Raw genomic sequence first — 19,461 nt, forward strand, 5'->3', positions numbered from 1 at the left:
CTCGCGCTTTTATTTTGAAGGCCAAACGTCCAAACCGGAAGCATTTTTTTCTTGTAATTACGAGATCAATTTTCTCATAATTATGAGATAGGTTTTCTCATAATTACAAGATAAAGATCTCATAATTACGAGATAAAAATCTCATCATTACAAGATAGTTTTCTCATAATTACAAGATCTTTATCTCGTATTTAAGTCATACTTATGATATACGGAAATCATAATTACGAGAAACCATCTCCGATCTTTTTTTCTTTGGTGAATGCAATACGCTTCTGTACAAAGGCAACTTTTTCCAATAACTTTTTAATTTTATTTAAAATCAATACTAGACCTGTCTTTTCAAATTGTGCTTTGACCCCGCAATTGCCGCTTACGGCTATATTTTTAATTGTATCTACTGGTTCTGTCAACCAGGTTCAATAACATCTTTCAAAAATTTCAGTCTGGGTTTAGAGCGCTAGATGGGACAGAGACTGCTTTGATAGGGGTAAAAAGTGATTTGTTGATGGCATCTAATGCGGGCAACTGTTCTATTTTGATTCTTCTAGATTTGACACTATTGACCATGGTATCCTTCTTAAGTGTCTTGAAAAATTGTGTTGGCATTACTGATACTGCTCTGAATCTGTTTAAATCCTATCTCACAGGGAGGAATTTCTCTGTAGTTGATGGGAATGCTTCTTCATCTGTAGTCGGTATCACCTGTGGTATCCCTCAGGGGTCAGTTCTTGGCCCTCTACTATTCTCTATTCACTTGCTCCCTTTTGGCAACATCATTTAGGACTTTTGGCCAATATTAAACCTGTGGCTAGAAACTTGAGAGTGTTATTTGACTCTGACCTCTGCTTTGACCAACAGGTTAAGAGAGTCTTTCAGTCCTGCTTCCTCCAACTGAGAAATATCACAAAAATCAGATTCTATCTGTCCTTTGCTGATCTTGACAAATAATTTTCTATACTCTGGTCTAAGTTGAAGCTCTCTCATTGAGTTGAGTTGAGGGGGTTCAGGGGATCCCCAGCAAATTGATGAATTGTTAAACTTCAGTATTATTTAATTTACAAGAAGTTACTGCAATTAGAGAATGTAGAAGAATGACTATTTTGATCATAGTTTCACTGTTATCTCTCTACCTACAATACGGAGTCTAACAATAAAAATATTCTCAGATTTGGGTCCGAGAGACAAAATCTCATCAAATGGGCTCAAATGTGGACTAAATTAGGTGTCCATGATATGAAAAAGGTTGAAATCACTGGTCTACAGTACACAGAGCCAGTTGAAACAGGTGGGAAACTGAACATCTGTGTGTCTTAATTAATCACGCGTGCGATGTGAAGCACACAGCCCATCTCAAACTGCAAGGAAGCTTCTTTGTACTTTTCGTTATCCCAAAGACAACTTGGGAAGAACATTCTCCACAAGGACCCAAATATCGACTGCGCATTCTTGGATTGATGGATGACCTTAATTGATCCATCAGGAAGTGTCTATTTATTCTGTTTCTATGGTCTTAACCGTTACACGGTCGCAGCGTTTATCGGATATTATATAACGGCTTTGAACATTACTCAGCCAATCAGAGCTGAGGACCAGAACTACGCAACATTACCTACCTTGGTGAAATCCAGGTGGATCTACAAGTCAAAATCTTCAAAAATATATGCAAATATACCTAGAATTTACATAAAAGATTTGCAGATTGCATGGAGGCTGTCTACTAAATAAGAATTTGTCTTAGAATTGTCAAACAACCCGATTGGAAGGGTTCAAGTTCCACCTTTGTTTTCCACTTTCCCCTACAGACCTGAGAGGCCAGCAGTGTTACATAACATTTGTTTTTTGAAGCCTGCTATTCAGGCTCCTCCACTCCTCTCACAAAGCTTTTCAGAATCACAATCAGAATCAGCTTTATTGGCCAAGTATGTACACACAAGGGCGGATATTTCATTTCACTGTTGGGGGGGACAATAAACAGAAAGATTTCTCAAGAGCAATTCCTGAAGGGGACACCAAAGGTGCCGCCAAAAGTACTGTTGTATTAAATGTATATAGAGGTCCATTATGAAACATTTCCATAAGCACTTCATTCCTTTCTTATGAAGATTTTATCAAATTGCCTTTGATATTACTGGGGTCTTTCTACTTGGCGTTTCGGTGCACTGAAAAATGATCGGATGTCTGTTTTTCTTTTCTCTGCCATTTTAATTGACTGGCTGACAAATAGACACACACACACACACACACACAGCATGCAGGTTATTTACAGTAATAGGTGAGATGCAACACCCATTAACTGAACTAAAGCTAATTGCCTAATTAGATTTAGTTTTCCCTAAAAAGCAGATCTCTAATGTTTTGCTGTCAATGTGTAAAAGTCCAGAATGCTATGAAGCCTGCCTGAAACTTACTTATATTTTAACATAATGTTTGTTGTAATTATGTCTTTTTTATTAATTAAGTCTTCATTTATTTCCAAAATTATGAACAAAATAACATAGTGGCAGCCATTTTACATGCAGTAAGAAAAAAATAATATACTTAGAACCTAATTACGTAGGGTAAGTTAATCTTAAATATTATAGTATAGAAATATTACTGTTACCATCTACAAAAGATGAAGTATTTTGGTATGAAAACCCGCATTTTAATTTAACCAAATATCCTGTATCATAAATACATGTCTGGCATTTGTAACAAACCAAACCGCTTGAAAATTGGTCGAAAATTCAGTGATTTATGATGATTTTAATTGTGGATAGACCTCCTGCCTCCATACACACACATGCATTAGGAGACGCGGCTCCGTACCAACACGCTGACGCACAAGATTCAACCGCGAGGTAATGGAGCGAACAAAATGTAGTCTGGTTACAATTGTGAATGTGTTTTATTCTATTGAGTGGTAGAAGTAAAGAAAAATATCTGACACATCCTTTGTTTTAAGTTAACCTTTGCAAAGTAGCTTCTTACTGGAGGTCTGCCACCACTGACACACTTCCAGAGATCCTCCACACACACTCGTACCGAGGGCTAATGTGTGTGTGGGGGGGTTCGGGGAGGCAGGTAGGCAGTGGACCAAACCACTGTGAGGCATATGAGGGGGGGACGCAATCTTTCGAAACTTAAAAACGCATTGTTTTGCGTCTATAATTAGCACAAGTGTTTTCAATGCATATTATTATATTATTTAAAATTATATTGTTATGTTTACAATGATATATTGAGGGGGACATCTCTCTGTTAGTCCCAGGAAGGGGGGGTCCGGACCCCCCTGTCCCCCCCGTAATTTCCGCCCCTGTGTACACATACAAGGAATTTGACTCCGGTTTTTCGTTGCTCTCAATATACTTACACAGAATAGATATACAGCTAAAACCAAGGACAACAAGATGAACAGAGGTAAGCCTAAACATTTAACTACTACGTACAAATATCCTTTGTAAGCAAAGGACAATAGTGCAATGGTGCAGAGTGCAAAGATGCTGGAATAAATATGGAGTTGTTGGTGTAACAGGTTACATTATATACATGAGGTATTACACATTACATACATGGGGGGGGTCATTATATACTATATACATGAGGTAGGTGTTACAGGTTTATTGCCCAGGTATAGTTTCTGTCACTGTATGACTGATTTAAGTGTTCATCAGAGTGATGGCCTGTGGGAAGAAACTGTTCTTGTGTCTGGTTGTTTTGGCGTACAGAGGGGAGGAGTTGGAACAGGTTGTGTCCAGGGTGTGATGGGTCTGCAGTGATCTTTCCTGCCCGTTTCCTGACTCTGGAGATGTATAAGTCCTGAATGGAGGGCAGGTTGGCACCAATGATTTTTCCTGCCGTCCTGACTGTCCTTTGTAGTCTGTTCCTGTCCTGTTTGGTGGCCGATCCAAACCAGACTGTGATGGATGTGCAGAGAACAGACTGGATTATTGCAGAGTAGAACTGGATCAGCAGCTCCTGAGGCAGGTTGAACTTCCTGAGCTGGCGTAGGAAGTACATCCTCTGCTGGGCCTTTTTGATGAGTGTGTCTATGTTGGATGCCCACTTTAGGTCCTGGGAGATTGTGGATCCCAGAAACCTGAAGTTTTCCACAGCAGACACGGTGCTGTTGAGTATGGTGAGGGGGGGCAGTGTTGGGGGGCTCCTCCGAAAGTCCACTGTCATCTCCACAGTTTTGAGCTTGTTCAGCTCCAGGTTGTTATGACCACACCAGAGCTGTTCAACCTCCCGTCTGTATGCAGACTCGTCACCGTCTCGGATGAGGCCGATGACCGTTGTGTCGTCTGCAAACTTCAGGAGTTTAACAGATGGGTCTCCTGAGATGCAGTCATTTGTGTAGAGGGAGAAGAGCAGAGGGGAGAGCACACATCCTTGGGGGGCGCCAGTGCTGATTGTCCGGGTGCTGGATATGATTTTCCCCAGCCTCACCTGCTGCCTCCTGTCTGTCAGGAAGTCTGTGATCCACTGACAGGTGGAGGCTGGCACAGCGAGCTGGGTGAGTTTGGAGCGGAGGATTTCTGGGATGATGGTGTTGAACGCCGAGCTGAAGTCCACAAACAGGATCCTTGCGTATGTCCCTGGGGAGTCGAGGTGTTGCAGGATGTAGTGCAGTCCCATGTTGACCGCATCATCTGCTGACCTGTTTGCCCGGTAAGCAAACTGCAGGGGGTCCAGCAGGCAGCCTGTGATGTCTTTCAGGTGGGCCAACACCAGTCTCTCGAAGGATTTCATGACCACAGACGTCAGGGCGACGGGCCTGTAGTCATTTAATCCTGTGATAGAGGGTTTCTTGGGGACCGGGATGATTGTGGAGTGTTTGAAGCAGGAGGGGACTTCACACAGCTCCAGTGATCTGTTGAAGATCCGTGTAAAGATGGGGGCTAGCTGGTCAGCACAGACTTTCAGGCAGGAGGGTGACACGCCGTCTGGGCCTGGTTTTGAACCAAGAACAAGAACACCACCAAGTGGGGTATCACGTGTCTGCATGATCACCACAGCATTCAGACTGTGATTTTGACAGAGGTCTTCTACAAGATTATCATGAATTTACAGACACTGTTTGAGTGTATGGACTTTACAGGTTAAACGTGATGAAGAAAAGAAATTTGAATAAGGTTAATAAATGTTATTCTGAATGTTTTATTGCCAATATAGCACATTTGATTTATGATTGTAGTCTATAGTAGCCTGTTGCACTATGAGGCCTTAGCTCTCCTGCCATTCAAACAGTGAGGTTTTTGTTTTTAGGCCTGCTTGTCACGATGAGGTGTGGTGAGGACCTAAATGCAGGACAGCGAGGCAGGTAGTGATCACACCCCAAGACTGGGTGTTTAATATAACGGGTGCAGGAAACAACAGGTAAACAGAGACGGGAGCACTTAACTGACACGTAACAGGAAATAATGATCCGACAAAGACTGACTGGGGAACAAGACTAATATACACATGGGGAGGTGATTACAAATCAGAAACAGCTGGGGCAAACAGAGAACATGGCACGTAGAACTAGACAGGGACCATAATACACATAGAAATACAAAAACTAGACAATGAAGCAGGGACTGAAAGTCACAAACATGACACTGCTATTGAATCTAATGCAGTGAAGTTGTAAAATTCTTCCATTATTATAAGATTATGATAAAGAATGAGCACAAGGAACTGAATCTCAGGATAATTTATTTACATTCAAGTACAAGTTGGATTTTGGCCTGAACGAGTCTAACATCTATTATACAATGTTAAGTGTATTCTGAATTTAGTTCAGTGATAATTCTTTAAAAAAGGTTGACATAATCTTTTGTTTCAAGGATTTTATTACATATTTAAAAATATTATATACAGGATTATTGGACAGGCTTATTGAGAATAAAATGTTTCCAAGTTATGTTTTGCTTACACTATAGGACATTAAAACATGGTGATACAGATTACAGAAGACCTTTTCAAGGTATAACATAGGGTAACTGCTGTGGAAAACAACTTCTGTATTTGAGTAAATTGACAGACAGACAAAATTTAGAATGTTGATCAAAATTTTTCGTACAGATTTGAGCATTGATGATTTATCATGACAAAGCACAGTGCCACTCGGCCTTGGGCAATAAAAAGAACATTTTTAAAGTTTATGCTGCTTGAGGTACTGCGCCGTTTGTCATATTTCTTTGTTAAGCATGGGATTTATCATTAGAGGGTAGAGCAGGTCAGAGACAGTGAGTGGTTTATCTTGGTATGGCACAGAGGCGGTAAGGTTTGGGACAGTGAGTGGCACCCAACTTGAAGTCCAGACTGGGCTCCTCTCCAGTGGGTGCAGAGAATGAGAACCTCTGAAGGAGGGAGGTGAAGAAGAGGAATAACTCCATCCTGGCCAGTGGTTCCCCAGGACATGCACGCTTACCTGGGAAGACATAATACTCTAGTTCAGTTTGATTCACAACCGGCGGGACCATCATTATAAATGCACAATTTCGTGGCAAAGCTTTGTTCAAACTCACAGAACTTTATTTTAAATTCTAGTCAAGAACCCAAGGTTTCCAAAGATACCAAATATGACTTTCTCCATTTGATGTAATGGTGCAGCCATAGAAAAATCTTGGGTTTTAATATTTCACTCAATATGAGCGTGCTACAGCTTCAATGAAGCTGTTGGAATGAGCAGATGAAGAATATGTAATAGTCATACAGTATGAAAAAAAAAAAAACGAATTTTGAAGCTACTCAAGGAGAAATTTAGGGGAAACTCAGGGTGCAAGGGGTTTTAAGAGTAAGGATCCACCATAGAACTGAAATGAGTAAATATTATCACTTGGTTAAAACAGCATGTAATTGATTTTTGGTTGTAACTACTGACCGGCTGAAAAAGGAAGGAAGGCCTCTCTCTTTCTAAATTTGCCATCCTGGTCCAGGAAGTGTTGAGGGTTGAAAGAGTGTGGAGTCTCCCACACAGACTCATCATGTAGAACTGAGTGCAGCGTGGGCAGGATCATGGTGCCCTGAGTTTAGAGCATTAATCAAGAAAGCAAATCAAATCAACCTTTTGCTGACATTACTGGTCTACAAGAGCAAGGAGCCCATGGACTGAAGCAGGGGAGCGTGTCTGTATGGCTGTACTGAAAAGGCTGCAGACTGATGGACTCTACCCACGAAGGGAGCATTTATTCAGAGACTGTTGATTCAACACTGGAGGGGTTGAAGAGAGACTTACCCACTAATGGTGCCTAATTTATGTTGTGTTGGGTTGTCATTTGGTGCCTAATGAACTATGGGTGAGAACAAGAACTAACTCTCCAGTGTCCTAGACGACAATCCTTGTCACATTCAGCAATTCCTTCTCACATGTGCGTCATGTACCTTTGGGATAGTGTACTTGCCCAGCGTGGTGTTCTTGGTTGCCATATGGGCCAAATTCAGGGGCACAATGTTTCCCATTCTCTGGATCTCATGGATGACTGCATCAGTATAGGGCATGTTTTCTCTGTCGGTCACAGAGGGTTGCCTGGATGAACCAACTACAGTATCGATCTCAGCCTGGACCCTCTCTGCACATAGAAAGAACAGGAAACAATGTCTGATTTGGTGTCCCTCGTACATGGCTGCTGAGAAAATTATGTCTATGACAGCCACACACCCTTGAAGAATGCAAGCAACACAGAACCTGCCGCCCACCATACACTCACTCTCTCCCTCACACACACACACACACACACACACACACACACACACACCTTGTATGTGTGGGTAGTAGATCATGTATAGCAGTCCCCAGTGTAGAGTAGTGGTTGTGGTCTCAGTTCCAGCGGCGAACAGGTCCATGGTGCAAAAACACAAATTCTCCAGATCAAACCCAGAATCTGGATCCTCCTTCTACTGACAACACAACAAAGCAACTGCAAGAATCAGTGGCTTGTCAACATTCACAGCCATTTCTTTAGAAAATGCATAGAGGATGCACACACAAACACACCTCTCCCATTTCTGAGAGGAAGCAGTCAATGTAGTCTCTTGGTGATGAGGGGTCATAGTCTTCTCTGTGTTCTTTGATCCTAATTTTCACAAAGTCAATCAGGTTATCCAACAGAGCAAAAAACCTCTGGCGAGGTCCAGGGAGCCACTTCATCAGCCAGGGCAGCATGTTGTAAATCTATAGAGCAAACACACAGTTACCCAGACAGATAGTGTGCCACCTTAACAGCCTGCACACATTTGCATGCATGCATACACACACATCCGTCAACAGATCTTCAACATTCAATGCTCATTGCTAGTTTCTGTGGTCAGGCTGGATATAGCCTTGTGTATGACGTTAATGCTCTTGTTATACTTTATTGCAATAAATTGACATAAAAATCCTCATAAAGCCTGTTCTATATAACGTAGAGGCTCACCTGTGCCCATGCCCCTCCCTGTAAGTACACCAACTCATTGAAGTCCTGAAGCATAGACCTGTACTGCATGTCACTGTACTCAAAGCGATTCCCAAACACCAAGCAGCAGATTACGTTGGATACAGCATTGTTCACCAGCAGCTGGGCATTGAAGGGCTCACCTGAAAAATGCGAAAGAGACCCAAACATTGTGAAACATAGGGCCAATGGTCAAAACGTAAAACATATGATGGGCCGCAAGCAAGGAAAAGCACTATTTGATATTGATTATGTATGATTATAACAAGTAGATATAACAAATACATACCACGGCTAACTGCCAAAATTAAGTATACATTTGAGTTTTAACACAGTTGTGGTTCCTCAGATAATCAAGCAATTAACATCCCATCATGCTTAGAGTCATGTGTAAAAATGCTGGGCAGACCCAATTATCCAATATTTTGACTACCACAGCTCAAAGAAGAGATTTCAGTGATTGTGAGAGAGGGGTGACTGTTAGAGACTGCTCAACGTGTTTGACAAGGACCAGGCTCAATTGATGTTGGCAAATTAGAGGGAAATACATCATCAACTAGGCGCAAGTATGGAGAAAATTACATACTCCCAAGCCACAATGCCCATGAATTGGTGCGAGATGCAAGGAAACACAGATGAGCAATTCTGAATCTGAATCAATCTAAATGTGAGCAGGTAGTTTCATCAAGAACAGTTCCTTGAAAACTTCATAGAGAGGGATAGTATACTTGGGTTACAGTGCATAAACCCTTTATTACACATAAAAATACACCTTTGCAAGTGATATCTCCCTTGGTCAGCCCTGTTCCCACATCTTAACCAATTAAGCACTTACAGAAGATTCTGGAGCATTTCCTGAGACAGCGTTTTCCACCATTTGTGTAATACCTTGTTGATAAGCAAAGGCCTCATTCAGATAGTGGCACTCCTGCTGGATGGATGGTTCGAGGGTCTTCCTGCCCACACCAAAGTTCCTGAGTGTATGGAGAGCAAATCTCCGCTGCTGCTTCCACTGATAGCCATTTGAAAACACTAAACCTGTTGGGAACATAAAACAGCGTAGACTGGAAGCAACTGGAACTGACTGAAAGCAACAGTGTTTAGGTTTTTCATCCCTTTTCATTGCACTAAAGAGGTGTTAATATAAAACATATACACAACAATATAAAAAAATATAAAAAGTATAAAAGAAAATATAAAAGTACTCTTGAGATGGTCTCAAAGGCAATTTTTTCCAATAACTTTTTTAATTTTATTTAAAATCAACACATTATGTATTTGTGGGTCCTATCTGATACTACTGTCCTGAGTAGACTTAGGTACAATCACTAGCAACGTTTTCAAACAAAATGCAACGCACACTACCTTTATTCCTAAACGCTTCCTGAAACAGCGGGATGACAGGGCGATCTGTGTAATCCTCCACTCTTTCGACCAAGGCTTCTCTCACAAGCTTGTACCCGTTGATTACCACAATCCTTCTACCAAAGAGTCGTAGGCTGAAAATGTTTCCATATTTCTCTGCAAACTGAGAGAGAAACAGCAGATTGGTATTGTGGTCCAACATTCAGTGGCCTGTTCACATTGTAGAGCTCAATGGGAAGATACAATAGATGAGGAATATGAAAGGAATATGTTAGATACACTGAGCTAGCAACCACAGTATTCTCCATTAGTTCCATGCATTTGTCCCCATATCCACTGCTAGTTTAGTCTTTGGGATTTGTGGTCAGGTCTTTGAGGTGACAATTAAAACAGCTTCCTAAGCAGCCAAACTAAACAGCCATGTGGCTCTGGTTGAAGAGAAAAACACCAGGTAGGCTACAAATTAAGGAAATCCTAAAGATGCAAGTTTTCATTTACCAAATGCTGGTAGCTAAATTGGGTAGTCACACTTTGGATTCCTCGCCTGGTTTAGTTCCTTAACACACGTCAATAAAAACAAGATAACAAAAATCATTAATACAGGGCAGGAATTATACCACGGCCAAACGGCCAGTGCCGTGGATGCCCCGGAGTGTGGCCGTAATGCCCCTTCTAAAATTAACTATCCACGCGGCCAGTTTGGCATGCCCTGTTTTGAACTGGCCGTTGTACCCTTAAAGTCGAGATGAAACGGCATTTCGAGAGTATCTAACTTCCGTATCGTGACGTATTTCCGAGTGAAACAGGAAAGACAGGCGGGACATAACGTTGGAAGGAATTTGATTTGAACGTTGAAAAGTGGGTGTGTCATAACACCCGAAGACACACCGAAGTACCATGCTGTTGCTAGCTAGCTAACTAATGAATCTTAGCTCTGTGCGCTAAAAGTTGAAGATTGATTGATGGGTGGATGTCATGATATTATTGGTTGAAATTAGTTACGGGCATGCTTACGTAAGCACACGGCATATTTTGTTTTACAGGAAGAAAACATGATTGAATTTTGATATAAGAATACAATGAAATTGATTTTTGGTATTTTTTTTGGCATATATTGTTAAATAGGTGCACAGTATGACCGGGGATGTGATCTAAAAGGGTTAAAAAGGCATTTTTCATTTCATCTCGTCTTTAAAAGAAAGTTGCGGATTTCCTCATTTCAAACTACATGCGATGCAGCAAATAAACAAACTCACGTTTCCCAGTGTCTCCGTCATCACGCTGGAATTCAACAGTAGCGCGAGATTTCTCCCACTTCCGCAAATATATGTGTAACGTTAACGTAAACATTAACAGCTAATTATTAATTAAACTGAGAGGGAGAAAGAGACGCCATCGCTAACTGCTAAGCTAAGTAACTAGCAGATCTGAAAAGCGTGTAAACAACTGTGGGATTAGCGAGAAAGTTGCTAAAAGAAGGAGAGAGCTATGAGTGCTTGAGCAGAACTAGTGTAAGTTTAAATGTATAGCGGGTAATTAGCCGCTGTAATGAAGAATATAGCAAAATTAACCGGGTTGAGAGCAGCAAAAACGCTATCAGTAGCAGTAGCCTGCATGAGGCGTTTAGGGAACATCGGTAAATTGTAGCGTCTACCGATAGTCTGCATGTGAGGCGTTTAGTATGGAGATTTTTTCCTATCTTTAATCAAGAGCGTGGTCTTTCAATTTGAGAGCATGATGTATTGATTTCACGTTCAGATTTTGTAATGCTTTCCCTCAAACCCTGTCCTCGCACTCAAATATCTCCTGCTTGCACTTAGATTTGCTCTGCTTCTGCTCAAACTGTATGCTTGCACTCAGATATAATGTTGCTTGCACACAGATTTCCTGCGCTCCAGCTTCAGCCCTTCTCCTCGCACTCAGGCTGCTTCTGTGCGCTCGTGAAACGTCTGCTCTCGGATTTCTGCTCTGCTCTCGGATTTCTGCTCTGCTCTCGGATTTTTTTGTGCAACAACCCTGTCAAAATTTCCCAACCAATAGAATGCCAGGTGTAGTGTTGACCAATGAAATGATCCCTGCCTCGTTGCGGGTGCGTTTGCTTTACTTCTTAGAGCATCCCGTACGGGCGGTTACTGTTTAACCGGGTTCATCCACTCCCGCCCTCTGGGGCTTTATTAAATACGACTTTTGGAATAAAAGGACAGTTAATGTATATACCAGCGCCTGTACTTTTTCTTTTACTATAATAGCTACATAAAATAGTAGCCGTATAGCACACCGGCCTCCCGTCGGTGGGGAGAAAACAACGTCACCTTCATGACTCAGGAGCGGGAGTCTCGCGGATCACTGGCCAATATGGACCGCCAAAGTCAAGGACCTCAAGTAAGTTTTTTATTTTAATGGTGCTATTACTTCCTTCAAATTGAATTGGTTAAGTCATATTTGCGGCATATGAATACATCCATGATAATATGCTTGGCTTTCAAGTGTTGTACGTTATGGGAACATTGTTGCTAGGCAACTAACAACAAAATGGACGCCGCCGTGTTTCATTTTTTTCCTGTATTTTAGTGTTTAGGAATGGGAAAAGTACCAACAGCAAAAGTAACCAGCTAACACATTAAGACAGTAGAAAACAAAAGTAAATTCAATGAGCAACTACATTTTAAAAACGCAATTGGTGTGTTGTGTATATATCCTTCTCTTCAAATGATGTTTACCGTTGCTGTGTCAAAGTCTGCTCTATCAGAAAGGTTTCACATATTGGAAATACGGTAAACACGTCCCCACTTGCAGGTATCATGTTCATATCTGTAACATATCTACAATTAAATCAGTTACATTGCCTATTAATGACTTCTAAATGATTTTCAAAGCATTAGTAAATGATTTATTAAAAATTAATGAAGCCATTAATTAATGCTTATAAACCCAGTCAAACCCAGAGAAATTATGAGTAGCTAAATGTGTATCTCAATCTCCAGTAATCACGCTGTAGCATTAACTGAGATTGGAATAAATTGGAATAATATCTGTGACACAATTTAAGGATTTCCTCAGCTTTAACAGTAACAGACCCCTCGTTGTTCAACTGGAAAGCTAGTGCTTAATGTCTGCAATGTAACTGATTTAATTGTAGATATGTTACAGATATGATACCTGCAAGTGGGGACGTGTTTACCGTATTTCCAATATGTGAAACCTTTCTGATAGAGCAGACTTTGACACAGCAAAGGTAAACATCATTTGAAGAGAAGGATATATACACAACACACCAATTGCGTTTTTAAAATGTAGTTGCTCATTGAATTTACTTTTGTTTTCTACTGTCTTAATGTGTTAGCTGGTTACTTTTGCTGTTGGTACTTCTCCCATTTCTAAACACTAAAATACAGGAAAAAAATGAAACACGGCGGCGTCCATTTTGTTGTTAGTTGCCTAGCAACAATGTTCCCATAACGTACAACACTTGAAAGCCAAGCATATTATCATGGATGTATTCTTATGCCGCAAATATGACTTAACCAATTCAATTTGAAGGAAGTAATAGCACCATTAAAATAAAAAACTTACTTGAGGTCCTTGACTTTGGCGGTCCATATTGGCCAGTGATCCGCGAGACTCCCGCTCCTGAGTCATGAAGGTGACGTTGTTTTCTCCTCTAGCACACCGACGGGAGGCCGGTGTGCTATACGGCTACTATTTTATGTAGCTATTATAGTAAAAGAAAAAGTACAGGCGCTGGTATATACATTAACTGTCCTTTTATTCCAAAAGTCGTATTTAATAAAGCCCCGGAGGGCGGGAGTGGATGAACCCGGTTAAACAGTAACCGCCCGTACGGGATGCTCTAAGAAGTAAAGCAAACGCACCCGCAACGAGGCAGGGATCATTTCATTGGTCAACACTACACCTGGCATTCTATTGGTTGGGGAATTTTGACAGGGTTGTTGCACAAAAAATCTGAGAGCAGAGCAGAAATCCGAGAGCAGAGCAGAAATCCGAGAGCAGACGTTTCACGAGCGCACAGAAGCAGCCTGAGTGCGAGGAGAAGGGCTGAAGCTGGAGCGCAGGAAATCTGTGTGCAAGCAACATTATATCTGAGTGCAAGCATACAGTTTGAGCAGAAGCAGAGCAAATCTAAGTGCAAGCAGGAGATATTTGAGTGCGAGGACAGGGTTTGAGGGAAAGCATTACAAAATCTGAACATGAAATCAATAAATCATGCTCTCAAATTGAAAGACCACGCTCTTGATTAAAGATAGGAAAAAATCTCTACAGTTTAGGGGACATTTGTAATTTGTAGCTACAGAAAATAGCCTGGGTTACACTTACGTTATCGTGTGTTACTGGACATGTAACTAACTTTGCAGTCTGAGCCATCTTACATATGTGCTGTATCACACTGCAGCACTTAATTTTTCTATTAGGATATTTATTTTGTTGAGGAAAAAGGACTGAAAAAAGGATTTTAATAACCATTGGTTTTGGCCTTGGTGCCCTACATTTTGGCCGCGATGCCCCAATAAATTTGTATTTATCAAAGGCCAAAGTGGCCTTGCCCTAAAAATGGCTTAATTCCAGGCCTGTTAATATCTCAAGCAAAATCTGCAGAATCAAATGCCGGGACATTACATCACTGTTCACATCCCGTGCGATACACAAGGCAAACCGGATCATAGAAGACACAACTCATCCACTCAACAGCCAATATGAACTACTCCCATCAGGACGCAGGTTTCGGACCCCACTTCACAGGACAAGAAGAACAAATAAAACATTCATAGGACTAATCAACAACAGACTCTGATCACTGTTCCCTATTGTTCCCCATTTCCCCCCATTGCCAATCATGTATGTTTTGTGTCCTGTTATGACATTAATGTGATGTCCTGTCTTGCTTGTGATAATGTTTATTTCCTTTTGTTTGTCGTTTGCCACCGATGATTGTACAGAACAAATTTCCTAACGGACAAATAAAGATGAATTTATTCATTCATTCACAATATCCTCAATACCTGGTAACTGTTTAACATAGATGAGTCTACTGTAGAAATCATTTCTCAAATCCTCCTGTCGGACATCATTCCAACTAAAACTCCTAAAAGAGGTTCTTGATACAATTGGCACATCAATTTTATTGTTTATAAATAGTTTATTTAATTTTAACTATTGGTTCTGCCCCCTCCTACTAAAAAAATATGCCCTTAATTTAACCACTAGTGAAAAAACGAATCTTGATATCCTTTCCAAACTGTCTTTCCTGTCCAAGGTATTGGAGAAAGTAGTTCCCACACAGTTAACATCCTATCTGAACCATAACATATTTCAAAAATTTCAGTCTGATTTTATAGCGCTAGATGGTACAGAGACTGCTTTGCAGGGGTTACTAATGATTTGTTGATGGCATCTAATGTGGGCAACTGTTCTCTCTTCTAGATTTGACACTGTTGACCATGGTATCCTTCTTAGGTGTCCTGAAAAATTGGGTTGCCATTACTGATACTGCTCTGAATCTGTTTAAATCCTATCTCACAGGGAGGAATTTCTCTGTAGTTGATGGGAATGCTTCTTCATCTGTAGTCGGTATCACCTGTGGTATCCCTCAGGGGTCAGTTCTTGGCCCTCTACTATTCTCTATTCATTTGCTCCCTTTTGGCAACATCATTTAGGACTTTTGGCCAATATTAAACCTGTGGCTAGAAACTTGAGAGTGTTATTTGACTCTGACCTCTGCTTTGACCAACAGGTTAAGAGAGTCTTTCAGTCCTGCTTCCTCCAACTGAGAAATATCACAAAAATCAGATTCTATCTGTCCTTTGCTGATCTTGACAAATAATTTTCTATACTCTGGTCTAAGTTGAAGCTCTCTCATTGAGTTGAGTTGAGGGGGTTCAGGGGGTCCCCAGCAAATTGATGAATTGTTAAACTTCAGTATCATTTAATTTACAATAAGTTACTGCAATTACAGAATGTAGAAGAATGACTATTTAGATCATTTAGATCATCATTCACTGTTATCTCTCTACCTACAGTCAATGTTGTGCATTGAACGTGCTCATGTTTTTGATGAACGGTGAACTGAACGTATCCGTTTGCAACTAATGAACGTGAACGTGAGCGTCGTTAACTCCCGCAAGAGTTAACAACGCTCACGCACTGTGTTTTACGGCACCCGAGGATTTACGGCACCCAGCATGGCTAGTGCAACTGGCAATTCAGACGCAGCTACCGGTACTGCTGAAGTACTCTAAATACTCTAAATTGTGTGCTCTGCAGAACTGAAATCTTAGCACATCTTTCAGCTAGCGACTGTAATGAAGCCAGTGGTGGAGCCTGTATCAGCTCGCTTGGAAGCATATGAATCTATTTTATGTTTTTGAACTGCTGCATAATTTGGTTCATGCAGGCTAAATAAAATTTCCATTGCATCTACAGTATACCTTACTGCAACTTTTTTTTTTTCACTTTCTGCATAATATGACACATTGTTCAAGTGGTAAAGCATATACTCACATTGGTTTTTCTTGGCTTTTAAAAGTAATCTCTGTCTGTGATTCTATATTAGTATACAGTAATTAATTTAGTTTGGGAAGTGGGCAGTGGCAGTGATTGGGGGCTGGGGATGGATGGGTAGGAGGAGGTTCTATTGAAAAAGAATAGCTCGGAGCAGCTCATTTAAAAAAAAAAAACGGAAGAAATGAACGTGAACTAGTTCATTTTTTGGGACTGTGAACTTAGTTCAAAATTCAAAATTGTGAACTATGAACGCGAACTAGTTCATTTTAATCTGTGTCAACTGAACTTTGAGCTAGCTCTTGTGAAGTGTGAACTTGCACAACACTGCCTACAGTACAGATAGTCTCTGAATTCTGGACAAAGTCATATCTAACAATAAAAATATTCTCAGATTTGGGTCTGAGAGCCAAAATGTTACAGCCCATCTCAAACTGCAAGGAAGCTTCTTTGTACTTACTTTCGTTATCAACAAGACAACTTGGGAAGAAGTTCTCCACAAGGACCCAAGCACAGAACCTGAATGGATAACATGGTCCTTCCACTGTTTGCCATTTTTAGTTGATATAGTGACAGCGCAAGTCCGAGCATTCAGGCCATAAAGTGTGTCACACTTGCTTGAGAACTTTGCAGACGAGTCTGTTGCATGAGTACTTAGCAACTTGTCAAAACTCTATGGAAAGCTGGCGTTAGCGACAAGGTTAACGTAGCACTATCAAAGATTGTGCTTTTCTCGCTAGCTCTTCTCGTCAAAACCAGCATATTAGCAAACCTAGCTGGTAAGCATCATCAACTTTAGCCCCTTAAATGATATAAACTAACATAGCTTAGCCTAGCTTTAGTGGAGAAGAAAAGTTAGCATTCGCTAACTTCAACCAGCTAATGGACATCGGCTTAAACTGATGAATTCAACTTTAACCACTTCCACTAACTGCACAGATGTCAAAACCTTTGACCTACGTTACTTACAAAGACAGCAGCAGCTGATAAAAGAGCTCAGTGGAGGCAAGGTGACAACTTAATTCAGCTGCAATGCCAGTTTTCCACTGCTTTGGTTGTTGCTGTAAAACCTCTCACCTGCAGTGACTTGCTGCAAGTCAGTTCATACAGAGCTAACGTTAGCCTCACATAAAAATGGCCGCCACTCCGACCATCCAGGAACGTTGATTTGAAAGTGAAAGACCGTTTATATCCATTCAAGTTCTGTGGACCCCTATCGACTTGGCATTCTTGGATTGATGGATGACCTTGATCCATCAGGAAGTGTCTATTGTATTGATTCTGTTTCCATGGTCTCACCGTTACACGGTCGCAGTGTTTATCGGATATTTTATAAAGGCTCCGAATGTGACAGAATCCGAACTGAAGACCAGAACTACGTCACATTACCTACCTTGGTGAAATCCAGGTGTATTTCACTGGGTTTGATGCGATGAAGGTCACCAATCAGAGGAAGAGACCACGGTCCAGGAGGAAAGTTTCTCGGGACTCTGTTCTTCAAAACATCAGCAAATAACAAGAAAACACACACAAATATCAAAGCACTCCTCCCGTCCATCCATTCCAGGGCTATTACGTCATGTAGTGTTTCCATTTGGTATTTTTAGGAGCAGCAAACGTTAAGTGTTTGTTATTCTGTTTTGATTGCCGTAACATGAGTGCTCGACTGGGCCAGTCGACAGTGAAGTCATTATGAACGGGGAAATGTTTTATTGTGAGTGACCTTTGATTGCTTATTACATTATTGCCGGAGCTTCTGATAGGCTACTGCACTGATAGTAGGCTGTGACACAAGGCCGGCGGTAGCTATGGGCAGGGGTGGGCTCAGCCAATCAAAAGTTAAGAAAAAAATGTTTTTGTTCAGCCAATGGAAAAATAGCACAGAAAATACCAGTACCGTTTCTAACTTCTGATTGGGTGGGCAGCCTACGGCCCGCCTCCAAAGTCGCCCACTGCCCACGCCCCCCCTCTGAAGCAGACCCGTCCGCTGCACAGAGTGTGGCCGTATTCACACCAAATCAGGCGTTGCGGCACTTCCCGCAGGGTTGTGCGGAGGTTTATTTGTGCTTTAGAACGTAACCGCTCTTGCTCTCTCTCTCTCTCTCTCTCTCTCAATTTAATTCAATTCAATTCAATAGGCTTTATTGGCATGGTATTTGACATGTGTTGCCAAAGCACAATTACGATTATGAAAGACACTGATATACTGTACATATGGATTTTCAGGTTGCTGTTGGATGTACCTAACAAAGTGAAAAAAACGTTTTATAAAATGTTGTTCTGATTTTGCCCTGTTGGATGCCATATTTCTATATAGTTACATTGAAGTTTGAGTAGCCTATAGGCTTGAGTTAGTTGATTTAGTTGTTTTCTTTGTCACTTTTCAGTTTGAGTTTGAATAAGACTACCTTCTAGTTTTGTAAATATTGGCTATGGTGAGAAGTCTCACTTGATTAGGTTTTAATTTTATTTGAGAACTAAGCTCATCCAATGAAAAGAAATGTTATGGAGTTGATTATGTTAAAATATGGATGAAGGTTTTTATTTTATTTTAGGATAAGTCAATCTGCTTTCAAAGTTGTTTTCTTTGTCACTTTTCAATTTGAGTTTGAATAAGACTACCTTCTATTTTTGTAAATATTGGCTATGGTGAGAAGTCTCACTGGATTAGGTTTTAATTTTATTTGAGAACTAAGCTCATCCAATGAAAAGAAACATTATGGAGTTGATTATGTTAAAATCTGGATGAAGGAATTTTTTTATTTTAGGGTAAATCAATCTGCCCTCCACTGACTCAAATCATAGGGTAGCAGCAAACTTAGAAATGCTGCTTCACTACCTCCCAATTTCCCTGCTTCAAATTGTTCTTTATAAATTAGAATAGAATAAAATAGAATAGAATACTACTTATTTACTACTTATTAATCCCCATGGGGAAATTAATCTTCTGCATTTAACCCATCCAAACACCCCATACACAAACACACAGCCATAAGCTGGAGAGGCCTGAGGGCACAATGGCAGGAGCTTGCATCTGATCTTGACTCTGACAACCCTCTGGTTGCCAGCTGTCCTTTTGCCAGATTTTTGTGCAATCTGGCCAGGGATTCAAACCGGCAACCTTCAGACTACTAGTCTGCTTCTCTAACCTCTGGGCTAGCTACCGCCCAAGTTG

At 40.9% G+C, this 19,461-nt stretch overlaps 1 protein-coding gene across 1 annotated transcript; it reads right to left on the bottom strand.

Moving 5' to 3' along the window:
• Window positions 1-6,061: 6,061 nt before the first annotated feature.
• LOC139926843 (cytochrome P450 2J4-like) lies at window positions 6,062-17,880 on the bottom strand. Its single transcript, XM_071918687.2, has 9 exons — window positions 17,680-17,880; window positions 9,771-9,933; window positions 9,294-9,443; window positions 8,388-8,548; window positions 7,967-8,143; window positions 7,728-7,866; window positions 7,354-7,541; window positions 6,854-6,995; window positions 6,062-6,400 (listed from the first exon to the last, which is right to left on the bottom strand). Exons 1-9 carry the CDS (start codon window positions 17,878-17,880, stop codon window positions 6,225-6,227), a joined length of 1,497 nt encoding a protein of 498 aa, XP_071774788.2. The 3' UTR covers window positions 6,062-6,224.
• Between the last annotated feature and the right edge of the window lie 1,581 nt (window positions 17,881-19,461).

Source organism: Centroberyx gerrardi, chromosome 9 (assembly GCF_048128805.1).
Source record: "Centroberyx gerrardi isolate f3 chromosome 9, fCenGer3.hap1.cur.20231027, whole genome shotgun sequence".
In the NCBI taxonomy this organism is placed as follows: domain Eukaryota; kingdom Metazoa; phylum Chordata; class Actinopteri; order Beryciformes; family Berycidae; genus Centroberyx; species Centroberyx gerrardi.

Coding starts and splice junctions, on each gene's coding strand:
- LOC139926843 (XM_071918687.2), bottom strand. CDS start 17,880: ATGGAAACACTACATGACGTAATAGCCCTGGAATGGATGGACGGGAGG. Junction 9,444..9,770: donor GGAAGCGTTTAGGAATAAAG/GTAGTGTGCGTT, acceptor TGTTCCCAACAG/GTTTAGTGTTTTCAAATGGC. Junction 8,144..8,387: donor AGGGAGGGGCATGGGCACAG/GTGAGCCTCTAC, acceptor TTTGCTCTATAG/ATTTACAACATGCTGCCCTG.